The 15726-nt window shown below is 44.1% G+C and overlaps 1 protein-coding gene across 3 annotated transcripts in view; it reads left to right on the top strand.

Moving 5' to 3' along the window:
- Positions 1-15726, top strand: part of LOC134907861 (scaffold attachment factor B2-like) — a 216071-nt gene that overhangs the window by 103419 nt on the left and 96926 nt on the right. For all 3 annotated transcript variants that reach the window (XM_063914824.1, XM_063914823.1, XM_063914825.1), the window contains exons 8-9: positions 7030-7179; positions 8644-8753. In XM_063914824.1, the coding sequence (XP_063770894.1) occupies positions 7030-7179; positions 8644-8753 (260 nt within the window). The remainder of the gene's footprint in view (positions 1-7029; positions 7180-8643; positions 8754-15726) is intronic.

The following is a 15726-nucleotide window of genomic DNA, read 5'->3' as shown; positions in this document are numbered from 1 at the left end:
ACTATTACCAAAATTGAAGTGTTTACTACTTTACTGATGGTGCAAGTGCACAATACAAGCTGCAGAAACCTTTTGAACGTATGCTTCCATAAGGATGACTTCAACATTGAAGCAGAATGGATTTCTCTTTGCCACATCTCATGGTAGAGAGTCTGAGTGACTCTATTGGAGGGTCATTTAAACGTCTAACCACCCGCACCATCCTGCAAGCATTGGAAAACCATCACATCTTGACACTTTTGGGCCTGTATAGCTGGCCAAATGAAATTGTATATGGCATAAAGTTTTTTTTCCCTATGTGTCACAACTAGTGATGAGCGGATTCGGTTTTACGCTGTTCTCAAAACTGCATCTTATTGGCTCACGGATGTCATGTGTTTTGGATAGCCAATAAGATGCAGTTTTGAGAACCGAGTAAGACCGAATCCGCTCATCACTAGTCACAACATGAAATACAAGACTGAAAAAACAAGCTGCATAGCTATCTCTTAACGGCAAAGACTGGCAGGAACACTTACTCCTCACCGATTTCGGCCTGTTAGTTATGATGAACTACACATATTCCAATTGTCGTCAGACTACATGAAGACAGCAGGAACCACAGTTAGTGTCAGTATGACCACAGTCCGAAAAAAACAGACAAAAGTAATCTGCAACCTGGGATATACATAGCAGCAGTGTATGATAAGGTGGTACATTGGGTATATTTTTCAATGTAATGAGGAGGAGGAACAAGATGTGCCGATACACTTCATGAAACACAACCAATCAACAAATTGTTGTCCTGACCTTCAGTGCTTTTGTTCCGTTACACAGAGGACAAATAAAAAGGAAGTGCCTTTTTTTTTTTTTTTTTTGTGTGTGTGTTAATGTATAATATTGAATACCCCCCTAAAAATTGGGATATCTAATGTTGATTTAACCTAGTGTTTTTAAGTCTTTGCGAAAAACGTGCGTTGTTGCTGCAACTTAAAACGTAAAGCAGATAAAGTAATTTGGTTTGGGTTCAGGAGGAGAAGTTACCTTAGGGGTCCAAATTTTTGTGGCGATTCTTTAATAAACTGTAATACTTCAAATAAACTGCAATTTAGTATATTTAATAAATTGAAAAATCCATATTTTAAGAAACGAATTGTCACAGTCCATACATCTTGGAATAAATGGTTGTTTTGACATCCCCTGTTAAATTCTGAGAGCGGTGGTGGACTTGCCTGGTTGAACTGACATGGACTGACCCTACTGGGAAAGCTGTAATTTACTTGCTAGAAATCAGTATGAAATAGAAAATAGATGCTGTAGTCACAATTATAGATATTTACAGATGTAGTGACAAAACAGTAATACTCAGCTGAGCAAGTTTTAGCTCCCTTGATTTACTTAACCTGTTGATTCCTGAAGTTAATCTTCCACACATGTATGTTCTTATTTGCAAGCACCATGTGAAACAGGCGTAAAACCAGTATAAAGCCCATTTGGTGGTGAGGGATTTAAAAAAAAAAAAAAAAAAGGGAAGAAGTAATAATTGTCTTGATGTTATAGTAATTTGTTTTTCAACACTACTTTGGGTTTAAGGGTATCTTTGTATTTGAACCACGGGCTGCTTTTGGGTTGCTCTTGGATCTTTCTTAGCTATTCATCATGTGAATCATACATTGCCTGAAAGCTCTAGATTTGTAGACCTGATTTTCTTTGCATTGATTTCAGGATGTGCATTTATGTGAATGAAGATCTTTTAATGACACCTGTTTCCTGTACATATTGAAGCCATGTAACATGCCTTCCTCTTACAAATGTTGGGAAGATGCTCTTAATCAAAACAGACAAAATTAGTACTGTAGTGGAACATATTACAATCTACATAATCTGCAGCTGATTGGATTTGTAGATGTCTGATGGACAACAAATTGCGCTTAGCGTGATGTCTGGCATTCTAGGGACTATGAACGTCCTTAGATACTTGATGCTATAATAAGGAAAATTATTTAGAATGTAAGAGTCCTGTTTGTTTTGTGCTTTACTTTTATTTTATTTTTTTGTACCTTAAGGCGCTATAAAGGCTGGAATTTAAAATCCAGGATGCACTGTAGACTTCTCACATCATACTAGATCTTTTGATCTGAAGTTTTTTTATATTAAAATACTGACTGCAGTGTTCCAGTGTCCAGTACTGAATATTTTTATTGTGAGGAATCTAAAAAAAAAAAAAAAATACTTGGAAATATGATCTACAGATAAAAGAAAAAACAAAAGTCCACCAGTATAAAGTGTGCCCCTCCGCTTCCCCCCCACCCTACCCCCAAGTGCACCCAGTCCTACAAATATCTGGAGTTTGGCACTATTCAATTGATGCTAGAATGATGTTGAAAACCAATTGTCCTATGTATTCCATAATATCCCAAGAGTGCTCGATTCAAGGTTTGACTACGAAGTCATGACCGGTTGCAGTTAAAATGCTGGCTGTTGGAATTCCTGCGTTCAGGATACAGACTCCAAAATCCAGACAAACTGAATCCTGGCAGACCAGGGCTGTTCCCGCTTGTGGGTGTCCACAACACCCATAGAGTGGGAATAGATCATGTGGCGAGTCACTGAGCCTGGCAAGCGAAACGAGCCCACAAGGGGGTGCTCGCCACGCTGCTGGCATTCTGGCGGTCAGGATGCCACTGTTGGGATATTAACAGCCGGTAAAACGTATGTGACACGTCATGACCTGTATCAAATCAATATCCAGATTTTACTTTTTACTTATGGGTCCTTTTTATAGTTCCATTCTGACATTGCCTTAGGCCAGAGGTTTCACTTCAGAGGAAAATTACTGTTTTTTTTTAACATCTTTGAGTTATATTTCCTGTAATATACACAATCTATGGCCTGTAATCTATATAGTTCACACCCACCTGTCTTCTGCAGACTTGGTTTTCTTCACTAACTGCTCCCTCACTGTACCCAATAAGAGCCATGCAGTAAAGAGAGCCCTTCCCCCTTTTAATTGCACTTGTTCAGTGCATCAGAGCATTCCTAGTCACAACACTGTCAAACACAGCCAAGTAAGTAGGACCTGTACTCTGGTGATTATTGGTGGGAGACTTTTGTGCCTGTCAACATAATAGCGCCATGACTTAGCGCCCCCCCCCCCCCCCCCCATGCTACCTTTTGTGAAAATCTGAGGTAGTTTAGACCAAATTTCAGCAGAAATATAGAAAATTTTGAAGTGTTCGCATACTTTCAAGCACCACTGTATATAGTATATGAAATATAAGGAGCTAGAATCTGTTTCTCATGGTCTAACTGCTGACTTAATGGGTGCATTTTAACATCCCCTAGTGTTTAATATCAGAATTGATATTGTAAATGTCGCTGGCTATGCTAGCCCTATTTTGTTTTGCTAATATTGCTGTTCCAAAGATAGGGGAAATGCTTTAATACAGTTTTGCAAACTCTTCCATTGCAGTCCAGGTTTTAGAAAGTCCATGCTTGAGCACATGTGACTTAATTAGTACCTCAGTCAATTTGATTTAACCCTCTGACCTAAAGCATGGATATCCTTAAAACCTGGGCTCTAATGGCGGAGTTTAAGATGCTTTTGGTTTCATTAACTTTTATATGTAAGGAGCACTTTGCTCATACAAATATAAATGAGACTAGTTAAGAATGCCAGGCTTTAGCCGGGTATGCACTTACTGATGTGTGTACCCAGCGATATCTGCTGCTAAGATTGAGCTGCATGTACAGTTAACGGGCGATGATATAGGGGTATATGCAATTGCGGTCGAATTCCGGCTGGTATTCGACCGTTTTTAAATTCAACGCAATTCGACAGACACCCTCCCGCCGAGACCCGATTTCGACATATTCAATAAAAACCGGATTCGACAGTCCTGCTGTCGAAAAACGGACCAGTTGACGATAGTGTGCGTCCTGGATTCGACTTCATGGACGGCACAAAAGTGTTTTAAAAATCCTGAAAAAAAAATGCGTGGGGTCCCCCCTCCTAAGCATAACCAGCCTCTGGCTCTTTGAGCCGGTCCTGGTTGTAAAAATACAGGAAAAAAATTGACAGGTGATCCCCTGTATTTTAACAACCAGCACCGGGCCCTGCGTCCGGTCCTTGTGCTAAAAATACGGGGGACAAAAGACGTAGCACCGGGCTCCACTAGCTGGAGAGATAATGCCACAGCCGGGGGACACTTTTATACCGGACCCTGCGGCCGTGGCATTCAATCCCCAACCATTCACCCTTAAACCAAGGGTTCTCCCCTCCAGCCACCCAAGGGCCAGGGGTGAAGCTCGAGGCTGTCGTCACACCCCCCCCCCCCAAACCAAGGGCGGCAGATGGGAGGCTGATAGCTAAGTGACAAAATAAAGAATATTGTTTTTTGTAGCAGACCTACAAGTCCCAGCAAGCTGGTACTTGGAGAACCACAAGTACCAGCATGCGGGCGGAAACGGGCCCGCTGGTACCTGTAGTTCTGCAAAAAAAATACCCAAATAAAAACAGTACACACATTGTGAAAAACTTTTACATACATGCACACCGACACACACATACTTACCTATGTTGACACGACGACTCGGTACCCTTCTCCATGTAGAATCCACCTGTAAATAAAATTATACTCGCAAAAATCCAGTGTAGATCTGTCGTCTTGTTTGTAATCCACATACTTGGCAAAAGTATGTCACAGAGGGTCCCTTCAGCCAATCGGGGAGCGCCACGTCGTGGCACTCTCCTGATTGGCTGTGCGCCTCTGAGCTGTCAGGCAGCGCATAGCACTATGCCGCTCCATTATATTCAATGGTGGGAACTTTGTGGTCAGCGGTTGACCGCGAGTGACCTCAACCGCTGACCGCAAAGTTCCCACCTTTGAATATAATGGAGCGGTATAGTGCTATGCGCCGCCTGACAGCTCAGACGCGCACAGCCAATCAGGAGAGTGCCACGACGTGGCGCTCCCTGATTGGCTGAAGGGACCCTCTGTGACAGCAGTCACGGAGGGTCTTGTGTAAACATGTGACCCCTTTCAGTGCGTGGATCGGGTTTTGCGTTTTTATTATTTTGCCAAGTACGTGGATTACAAACAAGAAGAGGACAGATCTACACTGCATTTTTGTGAGTATAATTTTATTTACAGGTACACCGTGGATTCTACGTGGAGAAGGGGACGAGTCGTCGTGTCAACATAGGTAAGTATGTGTGTCGGTGTGCATGTATGTAATAAAGTTTTACTTTCACTGTGTGTGTGTACTGTTTTTATTTGTTTTGTTTTTTTGCAGTAGAACTACAGGTACCAGCGGGCCCATTTCCCTCCCCCCCGCATGCTGGTACTTGTGGTTCTCCAAGTACCAGCTTGCGGGGGAGGCTTGCTGAGACTTGTAGTTCTGCTACAAAAACCAATATTCTTTATTTTGTCACTTGGCTATCAGCCTCCCGTCCGCCGCCCTTGGATAGGTGGGACAGCCTCTGGCTTCACCCCTGGCCCTTCGGTGGCTGGAGGGGGGGGGACCCCTTGATTTAAGGGGTCCCTACTCCTCCAGGGTACCCCGGCCAGGGGTGACTAGTTGAGGATTTAATGCCACGGCCGCAGGGACCGGTATAAAAGTGTCCCCCTGCTGTGGCATTATCTCTCCAGCTAGTGGAGCCTGGTGCTGGTGTGAAAAATACGGGGGACCCCTGCGTCTTTTGTCCCCCGTATTTTTTGCACCAGGACCGGACGCAGAGCCCGGTGCTGGTTGTTAAAATACGGGGGATCCCCTGTCAATTTCCCCCCCGTATCTTTACAACCAGGACCGGCTCAAAGAGCCCGAGGCTGGCTATGCTTAGGAGGGGGGACCCCACACATTTTTTTTTCTTGATTTTTAACCCATTCCCACTGAAAAACATGCTCTGATCTCTCCATATTTTAGTCAGTAAAAAAAAAAAATATATTCTATTAAAAAATATATTAAATAATACTTGTGGCTCCTAATAGACAAACCCAAGTAGATAATCCCTTCTAATATAAATAGATATGCTATTAGCAATAAAAAAAAACACAAAAAAAACAAACCTGTTTTTAAAATTTTTTATTAGATCCCGCCAGCAAAATGAGGCGGACTGAAATTGACGAAATGACTGTCAAAGCACTGTTGTCGAATCGACATTCTTCAATTGAATATACTTTTGTCGAAAAGCCGCATTTTTAACATTGCAGACATGTCGAATTTGACAACTGTAGAATTGCAAAAAGTCGAATTTGAAACTGCCGTTTTTTTGTCAAAGTACTGTATTGCATTGTCGAATCATATTTTTTTTTTTTTTGTCAAATGCCCCGTTTTTCGACATTTGCGGTAATTCGACCGCAATTGCATATGGCCCCTAGTGAGTACACACTGGACGATTTGAACAATATGTTGTTCAGAAATGTCTGAATCGGCCATTTTGTTCATAAAGTTGTCCAAAGTGTACCCAGCTTTAGACAGTGCCTTAGTCATGGTTAACAAGTCACTGTAACTACTGCAAAATGTGCCCAAAAACTGCCATTTTAAAGTCTGTGAGGTCTCCTTGCAGCCATGCTAGCTCCATTCATAGTTCTCCAAGGGTACTGCAGCAGATTGTATGTCTAACTGTTGTGATATTTATCCAGTGACATACCTTTTTGAATATTATGTTTATTGCACTGTACATGAAATGAGAGCTTAGCAGTAAATCTCAGTAAATTGACTAAAGCCATATATTCAAGAAAAAGTATAAAATTATATCTTGGCTTTAAAAAGTATTCCTTTCAGCTAAAACTTTCCTAAGTTTCATTCATAGAAACGGGAATAACTCCCTGTTCCCACCCCCATTTTTTTTTTTGTCTTAATATAAACGGCTATTTATATTTAGGGAGATAAAGAAGCAGATGGTAGATTGTTTAGCACTCCTAGATTTGTTTTCTAGATCACAGAATATATTCCCTGTGTAAAGCAGTGCATGTTGGTGCCAACATTTGAAATTAATGTTTTGATTCTGTAAAGACTAATATAATTTTTTTGAAATAACGCTTTAAGGTTGTTGGTGCCAAGGTGGTAACCAATGCCCGTAGCCCAGGGGCACGGTGTTATGGATTTGTAACCATGTCCTCATCTGAGGATGCAACAAAATGCATAAGCCATCTTCACAGGACAGAGCTTCATGGAAGGATGATTTCAGTAGAAAAGGTAAGTGGTTACATGTAGTGTTAAATTAACCATTCCCTGGCATTTGCATCCACAATTTAACATCCGTTTGCATCATCATCTCTGCATTAATTCACTGAATACTATACCTGAAATTAATGGTCCTTTACTGGATTAACTCCATTATGCTTTCACCTGGTTGTCAGGTTTGAAGGGTTGATAGTATTCTGAACAAGAAGACAGTGACTGACAGGCTTGCTTTGACGCCACATGATCTGTATATTCCAGTTACTTGTCATCCTTAAAACTATTCTGTGTAACATTCTCTTTAATTATGTATGTTTCAAAAACTTGTTAGCTTAATAGTAATGTCACAGTCCTGCATGTATGCCACTTGTATACCACAGTTCTGTAGAATTTAACTTAATACTGCATGGGGTCTGATTTTCTGCAACTATATGAACTGGATTTCTCACAGGTTTGAGGGATTGACCAGTTTTATACTTTGTGGACTTGCATGTCTAGCGTAAACCTCTGTATTGGAATGGCTACTAAGTACACCATACTTAATGTTTTTTTTTAGTCTAAATTTAGAGTTGGATAGATGCATCTTTTCTTTCTTATGGCTGGGGACCTAATCCTTAAAGCCAGTGTTGCATTACATTTTGCAAACAATGTGTGTGCTGTTTCTTTGGTTTTCTGCCATCTGCAGGGTCGGAAGGGAGGGGGAAAACGTAAAAAAAAAAAATTCATGAGAATTGAATTCCTCATTTAAATTAATACTGTAAAACAGTGCTATGTATTAGAAATCTTGATAACTTTCTAACATTAACAATCCAAAGTTGTTAGGGTTTGCTATGATTTATTTTTCTTAATAAAACCAGTCTTTTTACTGCTTATTATGCCTATTACATCTGAATATATGTAGATACACTAATCATATTAACACATAGTACACTCAGACATCCCAATAGGACTAAATAAATTGAAATAACCATGAAGGAGATTAAACCATGAGGTGTTTCTCTGTGCATTGCCTCTTTAATGTGTTGGAGGAGGTACCCTTTAAGTTTGGGGATGTTAGTTGAGGTTTTTCCCTGTCCTATAGGATTGTTACCAGAGAAGTTTGGGTGGTTTTAGCTCATAGGCATATTTAGTACTTCTCTGATCTGATTCACCCTCCTTTATAGCTGTGTGAATTTGCTAAATTTGTACAACTCACTCAAATGAAGACCGCAAACAAGAATGGTGAATACCACCAGGGGGAACCCTGCCAGCCAGTAAACTGCAGTTTTTAAGTTGCCTTGACTTGCAGCTGCTTATAGGAAAGTATATTCCTGTTATGCATAGAGTGCTTCGGCTGGAAACTTTGAGTAATATGTTTTCCGGGATATAGATATGTTAGGACATCCTCCAATTTTTTTTTTTTTTTTTGTTAGATGAATGGTGGGCTAATGGATGTTCTTGGTAGGTTTTCTAAGTATGTATCATTGTTTGACTTTTTAGGCAAAGAATGAGCCTGCTGGCAAAAAACCTTTAGACAAGAGAGAAAATGAGACGAGAAAAGAAAAATCTTTGAGTGGTGATCGACGGCACTCAACAGAAAAGTCAGAAAAGTATGTGTGAATTTTGTTTTTTTATTTCAGATCATATCATTGTGGGGCAGATTCAAGATACTCCGTGCCACTGGTGTCCCATAGCAAGTCCCCGGAGATTTTTCCTAAAATTAACCATTTGATTTATGCCTCTTTCAGACCACCAGCTGTGAACACAGGTTATTGGCACATGAGCGCGCATAACCCGTGTTAATGTGCGGCCTGATAGGTGCCAAGGGAAAAATACTGGGTTGAACGACCTGGTATTTCAACCCTGATAGCGAGCAGGGTTGAACTTGTGTTCAACCCGGATCGCTGTGTCATGTGAAATAGGAGCCGGGTCGATGCAACTCGTTTCCCGTTCGCTGTGTGTACGGTTGGCGCTTGGAGATCATGTGATCTCCAAGCGCCATCACCGCTGACGTCACCAACCCGTCAGTATGCAGGCAGCAGGGTGACTATGGTGGGCCGTACCCTGGGAGCTACCATGTTATGCTCTGGTGTGCGACCCGCCTCAGGCGGTGTGAGAGGGGTATAAATCAAACTTTCTCTGGAGGTGCGAGGAAAAAACGCAGTGATTTCTATAGAACTCACCGCGTCTCCTTTTCTGTCCTGCAATTTAATACCAAATTTAAAATTTCCCACCGGCAAATGGATCCCCCATGTATACGGTGGAGAGCTTTTCTCGCTTGTGGCCCATTTAGAGCTCTAATTTAATTATACCAAATGACTAAGGGTGTAGTAGGGTATGCTGGCGGCTGGGCTTCCGGCGACCGGGATCCCGACCGCCGGCATACTGACAGCATGGCGAGCGCAAATGAGCCCCTTGCGGGCTCGCTGTGTTCACCATGCTGCCCCACGCTATCTATTCGCCCTCCAGGGGGAGTCGTGGACCCCCAAGAGGGAGAAAGTGTCGGTATGCCAGCTGCCGGGATTCCAGCACCGGTATACTGTGCGCCGGGATCCCGACAGCCGGCAAACTGAAGACCACCCAATGACTAATGCTCATGCGCGATGACCACCTGCTCAAGCACAATGTGCTTTAACCTTGAAGGGGACTCTGTAAAGCCTGGAAGGCTTCGCTGAAGCTTGAAAGGCTTTATGCTTACATTCTCTATTGATGTGGTATGGTAATTAACGCCAATAAACTGAGCTTGCTACGGGTTTACTAAATACTGAATAGACGTCAAAACTTCTTTTTTTAATGTAAAAACGGAGTGCTGTAGAGGTTGTCTCAGTCTAATTTGAGCCCACAGTAAGGCTTGGGTACACACTATGCAAATGGGTCTGCCAATATGGTAAGCAAACACTTGCCAATCTGCCGCTCGATATGTCTGTGCAGATGTCACAACCATGTGGTCATTTGAATTTGTTACTCAGCTGTTGTCCTTGCAGCCAGTGTACGTGTGGCCCATACATACAGCCAGATGCCCAATATATCTGCAGATGTAAAAAAAGGGACGATAGAGGACTGCTGCGCCTCAGAGAGCTGCAGTGGGGAAACCCACGGATGATCACTCAATCACCCTGGAACAATAATGCACAAGAAAATGAGGAATCCCTTCTGCGCTCATCCAACAACAATAAACAGTAATGGAGTAATGTAAGTTCTCAATCAGTCTATGACAAAGTTCTGGTCTCTGCTTCAGTTCTTTTTCAAAACGGAAGTGCTAGGTACAGGAAGACTCGATGCGTACCATACTCGCATAGAGTCGTGATATGTCCCTCGTATAAAGGTATCTTTGATTTCTTAGTTCTTTTTTCTTTTTTTTTTCTTTTTTTCTCCCACTTCTCCGAGGTAGAAAGTTCTTATCCTCGCGGTTGGAGAAAGGAAAAAATGGGACAGAGGAGCAACTGATAGTGTAATAAGTTTGTGAAGGCAGGAGATCACGGTCAGGGTGTCATAGTAATATGAAGGATTCTTTTCTGTCAGTGCAGGTTTGACGCAGGTTACCCAGAAGTATGGAGACTAATGGGGCACTGGTCTTCACCAGTGACCCCACAAGGAGGTTTGGGTTGTCAACACCAAACTTTGCTTCAAGTTGTAAGCTGTCTTGAAGATCACATGCAGCCCCTGTGTAAATTATATTATTTACTTATCAGAATGCCCTTGTGGACTCCAGTATATAAGGAACATCTCTTGCCTGTATATTCTAGATGTTTTATCTCTCCCAACATATTTTCTGTTGGGAGAGATAAAACATCTAGAATATACAGGCAAGAGATGTTCCTTATATACTGGAGTCCACAAGGGCATTCTGATAAGTAAATAATATAATTTACACAGGGGCTGCATGTGATCTTCAAGACAGCTTACAACTTGAAGCAAAGTTTGGTGTTGACAACCCAAACCTCCTTGTGGGGTCACTGGTGAAGACCAGTGCCCCATTAGTCTCCATACTTCTGGGTAACCTGCGTCAAACCTGCACTGACAGAAAAGAATCCTTCATATTACTATGACACCCTGACAGTGATCTCCTGCCTTCACAAACTTATTACACTATCAGTTGCTCCTCTGTCCCATTTTTTCCTTTCTCCAACCGCGAGGATAAGAACTTTCTACCTCGGAGAAGTGGGAGAAAAAAGAAATCAAAGATACCTTTATACGAGGGACATATCACGACTCTATGTGAGTATGGTACGCATCGAGTCTTCCTGTACCTAGCACTTCCGTTATGAAAAAGAACTGAAGCAGAGACCAGAACTTTGTCATAGACTGATTGATTGATAACTTACTTTACTCCATTACTGTTTATTGTTGTTGGATGAGCGCAGAAGGGATTCCGCATATCTGCAGATGTTTCTTTATCATCCACTAGGGGTCATTGGAGTACTCTTGGGATATGGACGGGCTTCCGTAGGAACAGCACTGAATATTTAAATTTAGAACACTCCACCCCTCCATATCCCCGAGTACCTCTCAGTGTTTTTTCTGTGCTCGACGTAGCAACAGCTCTGTGACTCAGGTCACGATTACTTTGAAGAATTTTTATTCTTTTTATTTGATTTTTTTTTTTCTATTTACACATCCCTTTCCCCCTTCCAAAAGGCAGGGTCAGGGATAGTGCAGCTGCTGATAGCAGCAGGGGCGTGTCGGGCCTCTCTGAAAGAGCTCCCTCACAGCCACACACACAGCCTCCTGCACAGGCTGGCCGGCGCTTGTTCAGAAGCCCCGTCGGAGCCTCCTCACAAGCTGCAGGATAAAGGTATGTGAACGGGGCGGTCAGCTCCCGCTGCCGCCCCGAGGTGTGGGGACATTGTTAGCGCTTAGCGCCGCTGCTCGCTCCACTTAGCCGCCCGTCCCGCCGCTGCTCTCCCCACTCAGCCGCCCTCCCCACATGGCGACGGCCACAGCAGTTCTTCCGCACGCCTCCGGCCGCCGCTGATCTGCCGCTCAGGGCGCCGGCCGCCGCAGCTCTCTCGCTCACGGAGCCGGTCGCCGCTACTGCTCCGGGTCCCACCGCTGGTTGACGCGCTGCTCACCCGGGCTCAGACACAGCGCTCGGCGATACCCGCTGGGGCCCCACACGCTGCGCTGCCGCTGCTCTGAATCGAAAAGAGCATGCAGCCATTACACAAGGGGGGGGGGGGCAATAAATAAATAAATAAGGGGGCAATAAGCGGCCTCCGTGGGGTATGTTAGTAAATGTACTGGATAGGTTACAATCAGAATTGACCGCCGCTCGTCAGGAGCGGGAAACGGCAAGATCTGAGTCTAGGGTGAGACCGCCAGAACTACCGGAGGCTTCTCAGCCTTGCGTAAGGTCCAAATCCATTTTGGGTAAACGGGATAAATTTCATATGTCTTATGATTTTCCAGTGTCTGCTATGTTGCATTCTGACGATTCCATGCCAGACCTCACGGAACAAGATGAGGGTGAGGAGGGCGAAGTGGAGTCAGATGGCGAGGATTTTAACAGTTCTGGCATTGATGATCTCATCAGAGCGGTACGTCAGTCTCTGAAGTTTACTGAAACTGAGGAGCCTCTCATAAATGATCAGGTCGTATTTACTAAACGACAAAAAACACCACTAAGTTTTCCTGTGTCGGAATCTCTTAATCAGATGTTAGTAGAAACACGACAGAATCCAGATAAACGGTTTTCTATACCTCGCAGATTTAAGTCTAGTTACCCGTTTCCAGACTCTGTAACATGTACATGGGAGAATCCACCAATAGTTGATTCTTCAGTGTCAAAGCTTACCAAGAAATTAACCATACCAGTGCCAGCAGCTACTACGCTTAAAGACCCTTCAGATCGCAAGATAGAAACTATGCTAAAATCCATGTATGTAGCAGCAGGTGTGATGCGAAGACCTGGATTGGTTGGCATTTGGGTCACTAAGGCACTCATAATATGGCTTACAGAACTCAAATCTGCTTTACATGACGAAAACCTGATAGTTCTTGTAAATCAAATGATTGAGGCTGTAGAGTATCTCTGTACAGCGTCTACTGACGTCTGTCAGCTCACTTCTCGTATTTCATCGTCGCTAGTTACGGCACGAAGAGCACTCTGGCTGCGTGCTTATCATGCGGAGGCAGAGGTCAAACGAGGTATAGAGGCGTTGCCTTACGATGGCAAGAAGTTGTTTGGTCCTGAATTGGACGCATGGATTGCTGAGGCTACGGGAGGTAAGTCTGTTTTCTTACCATTGCCTCCACCGGTATCAAGAAGAAGGTACGCTGGACCTTCGTTCAAATCCTTTAGACCTCAGCCCTTTCGAGGACGTGGCAGAGGATCAGCCACGCCTGCTAGACGTGGTCGCGGACGTGGTTTCCAACAAACCAACACAACTCGCCAGGACGCTAAGGTTACCGACAAGCCAGTGGCATGACGGGCTACCAGCCCATCTCGGTTCTCCGATTGTGGGAGCACGCCTTCAGACGTTCCATTTGGCGTGGTTCCACACATCCGCGGATGGGTGGATCCGCAATTTAGTGTTAAAAGGTTACAAAATAGAGTTCGACTGTCTTCCGCCTCTGCGGTTTTTCAAGACAGGATTGCCTCTGTCGGACGACAAGAGGAGGGTTCTGCACATTGCCATTCAGTCCCTACTGGATTTGGCAGTTTTGATTCCAGTCCCTGTACACCAACAGGGTCAGGGTTATTATTCAAGTCTGTTTGTGGTACCGAAGCCGGATGGCTCAGTCAGACCAATATTGAACTTAAAGGGTCTCAATCAGTACGTAACTTACTACAGATTCAAGATGGAGTCTCTGCGTTCGGTGATTGCGGGTTTAGAGCCAAAGGAATTTATGATTGCGCTAGACCTCAAGGATGCGTACTTACACATTCCAATTTGGCAACCTCATCAGAAATTCTTACGGTTTGCAATACGCCAGAACCATTACCAGTTTCAGGCTTTACCGTTTGGCCTGTCATCAGCGCCTCGGGTATTCACCAAAGTGATGTCTGTGTTGATAGCTCATCTCTGATCCCTGGGAGTGACAATAGTTCTGTATTTAGACGATCTGCTCATCAAAGCTCCGTCTCAACAGATGCTTCTCCAACATGCGCTGCTAACGTACAATGTACTGGTTCACCACGGTTGGATTGTCACCTTCAAGAAATCGCATCTCATTCCGTCTCAACGCCTTCAATTCCTAGGTATGATTCTCGATACGGTCAATCAAAGAATTTACCTACCACAGCAGAAAGTACAAATTCTACGCCATCTAGTACAATTAGTGCTCAAGCCACGCACAGTGTCGGTACACTTGTGCATTCGCCTCTTAGGCACAATGGTAGCAGCTTTCGAAGCGCTTCAGTTCGGAAGATTTCACTCGCGTCCATTTCAACTGAATGTGTTCGCCCAGTGGTCGGGCTCGCATCTGCAGATTCACCACAGGGTGATGTTGTCGCCAAGGGCAAGAGTATCTCTTCTCTGGTGGCTCAAGGAACACAATTTAACCGCAGGAAGACGGTTCGGAGGCTGGAATTGGATAATTCTAACTACGGACGCCAGTCTCAGAGGTTGGGGAGCGGTAATTCAAAATTCAGCTCCAGGGTCTCTGGGCGGATCACGAGAAATTGCTGTCTATAAATGTCCTAGAACTCCGCGCAATTTACAATGCGCTACGACAAGCAGTGCACATGCTTCGCTCTCAGCCTGTCCAAGTGCAGTCAGACAATGCGACGGCGGTCGCATACATCAACAAACAAGGAGGAACGAGAAGCCGCATGGCAATGCGGGAAGTAGCTCGTATCCTCAATTGGGCGGAATGCCACCAGGTGATATTGTCGGCAGTGTTCATTCCGGGAGTGGACAACTGGGAAGCGGATTATCTCAGTCGTCGGGATTTTCATCCAGGCGAATGGGCATTAAATCCAGAAGTGTTTCACATGTTGGTTCAGAGATGGGGTTATCCTCAGGTGGACCTGATGGCGTCTCGACACAATCACCAAACGTTCCAGTATGTGTCCAGAACAAGAGATCCAAAGGCAGTGGCGGTGGATGCTCTCACTGTCGCGTGGCCGTACAGTCTTGTGTATCTGTTTCCACCGTTTCCGTTGCTCCCTCTGGTGCTAAAACGGATCAAGAGTCTGTCACAGTCATACTAGTGGCGCCTCATTGGCCTCGGAGAGCTTGGTTCTCGGATCTCCGAGGACTACTCGCAGACGATCCTTGGCCGCTCCCACTGCGTCCAGACCTGTTACAACAGGGTCCGTTCCTTTACCCCGATTTAGCGCGGCTGCGTTTGACGGGGTGGCTGTTGAGACCGCCCTCTTAAGAAGAGAGGGCATTCCAGATTCAGTTATACCAACCATGTTACGAGCTAGGAAGCCGGTTACGGCAGCTCATTATTACAGAATATGGCGTGCCTATATAGGTTGGTGTGAAGCTCGGAAATTTCCGACATCATCTTTCAAGTTATGCCGCCTTTTGTTGTTTCTACAAACAGGGTTAGATGGAGGACTGCGTTTATCTACACTAAAGGTGCAGGTATCTGCTTTGTCAATTTACTTTCAAAGACTATTGGCTCTATTGC

Source organism: Pseudophryne corroboree, chromosome 1 (genome assembly GCF_028390025.1).
Source record: "Pseudophryne corroboree isolate aPseCor3 chromosome 1, aPseCor3.hap2, whole genome shotgun sequence".
Lineage (NCBI taxonomy): Eukaryota > Metazoa > Chordata > Amphibia > Anura > Myobatrachidae > Pseudophryne > Pseudophryne corroboree.
The sequence above is the reverse complement of the archived record's forward strand: the minus strand, read 5'-3'. Positions and strand labels throughout refer to the sequence as shown.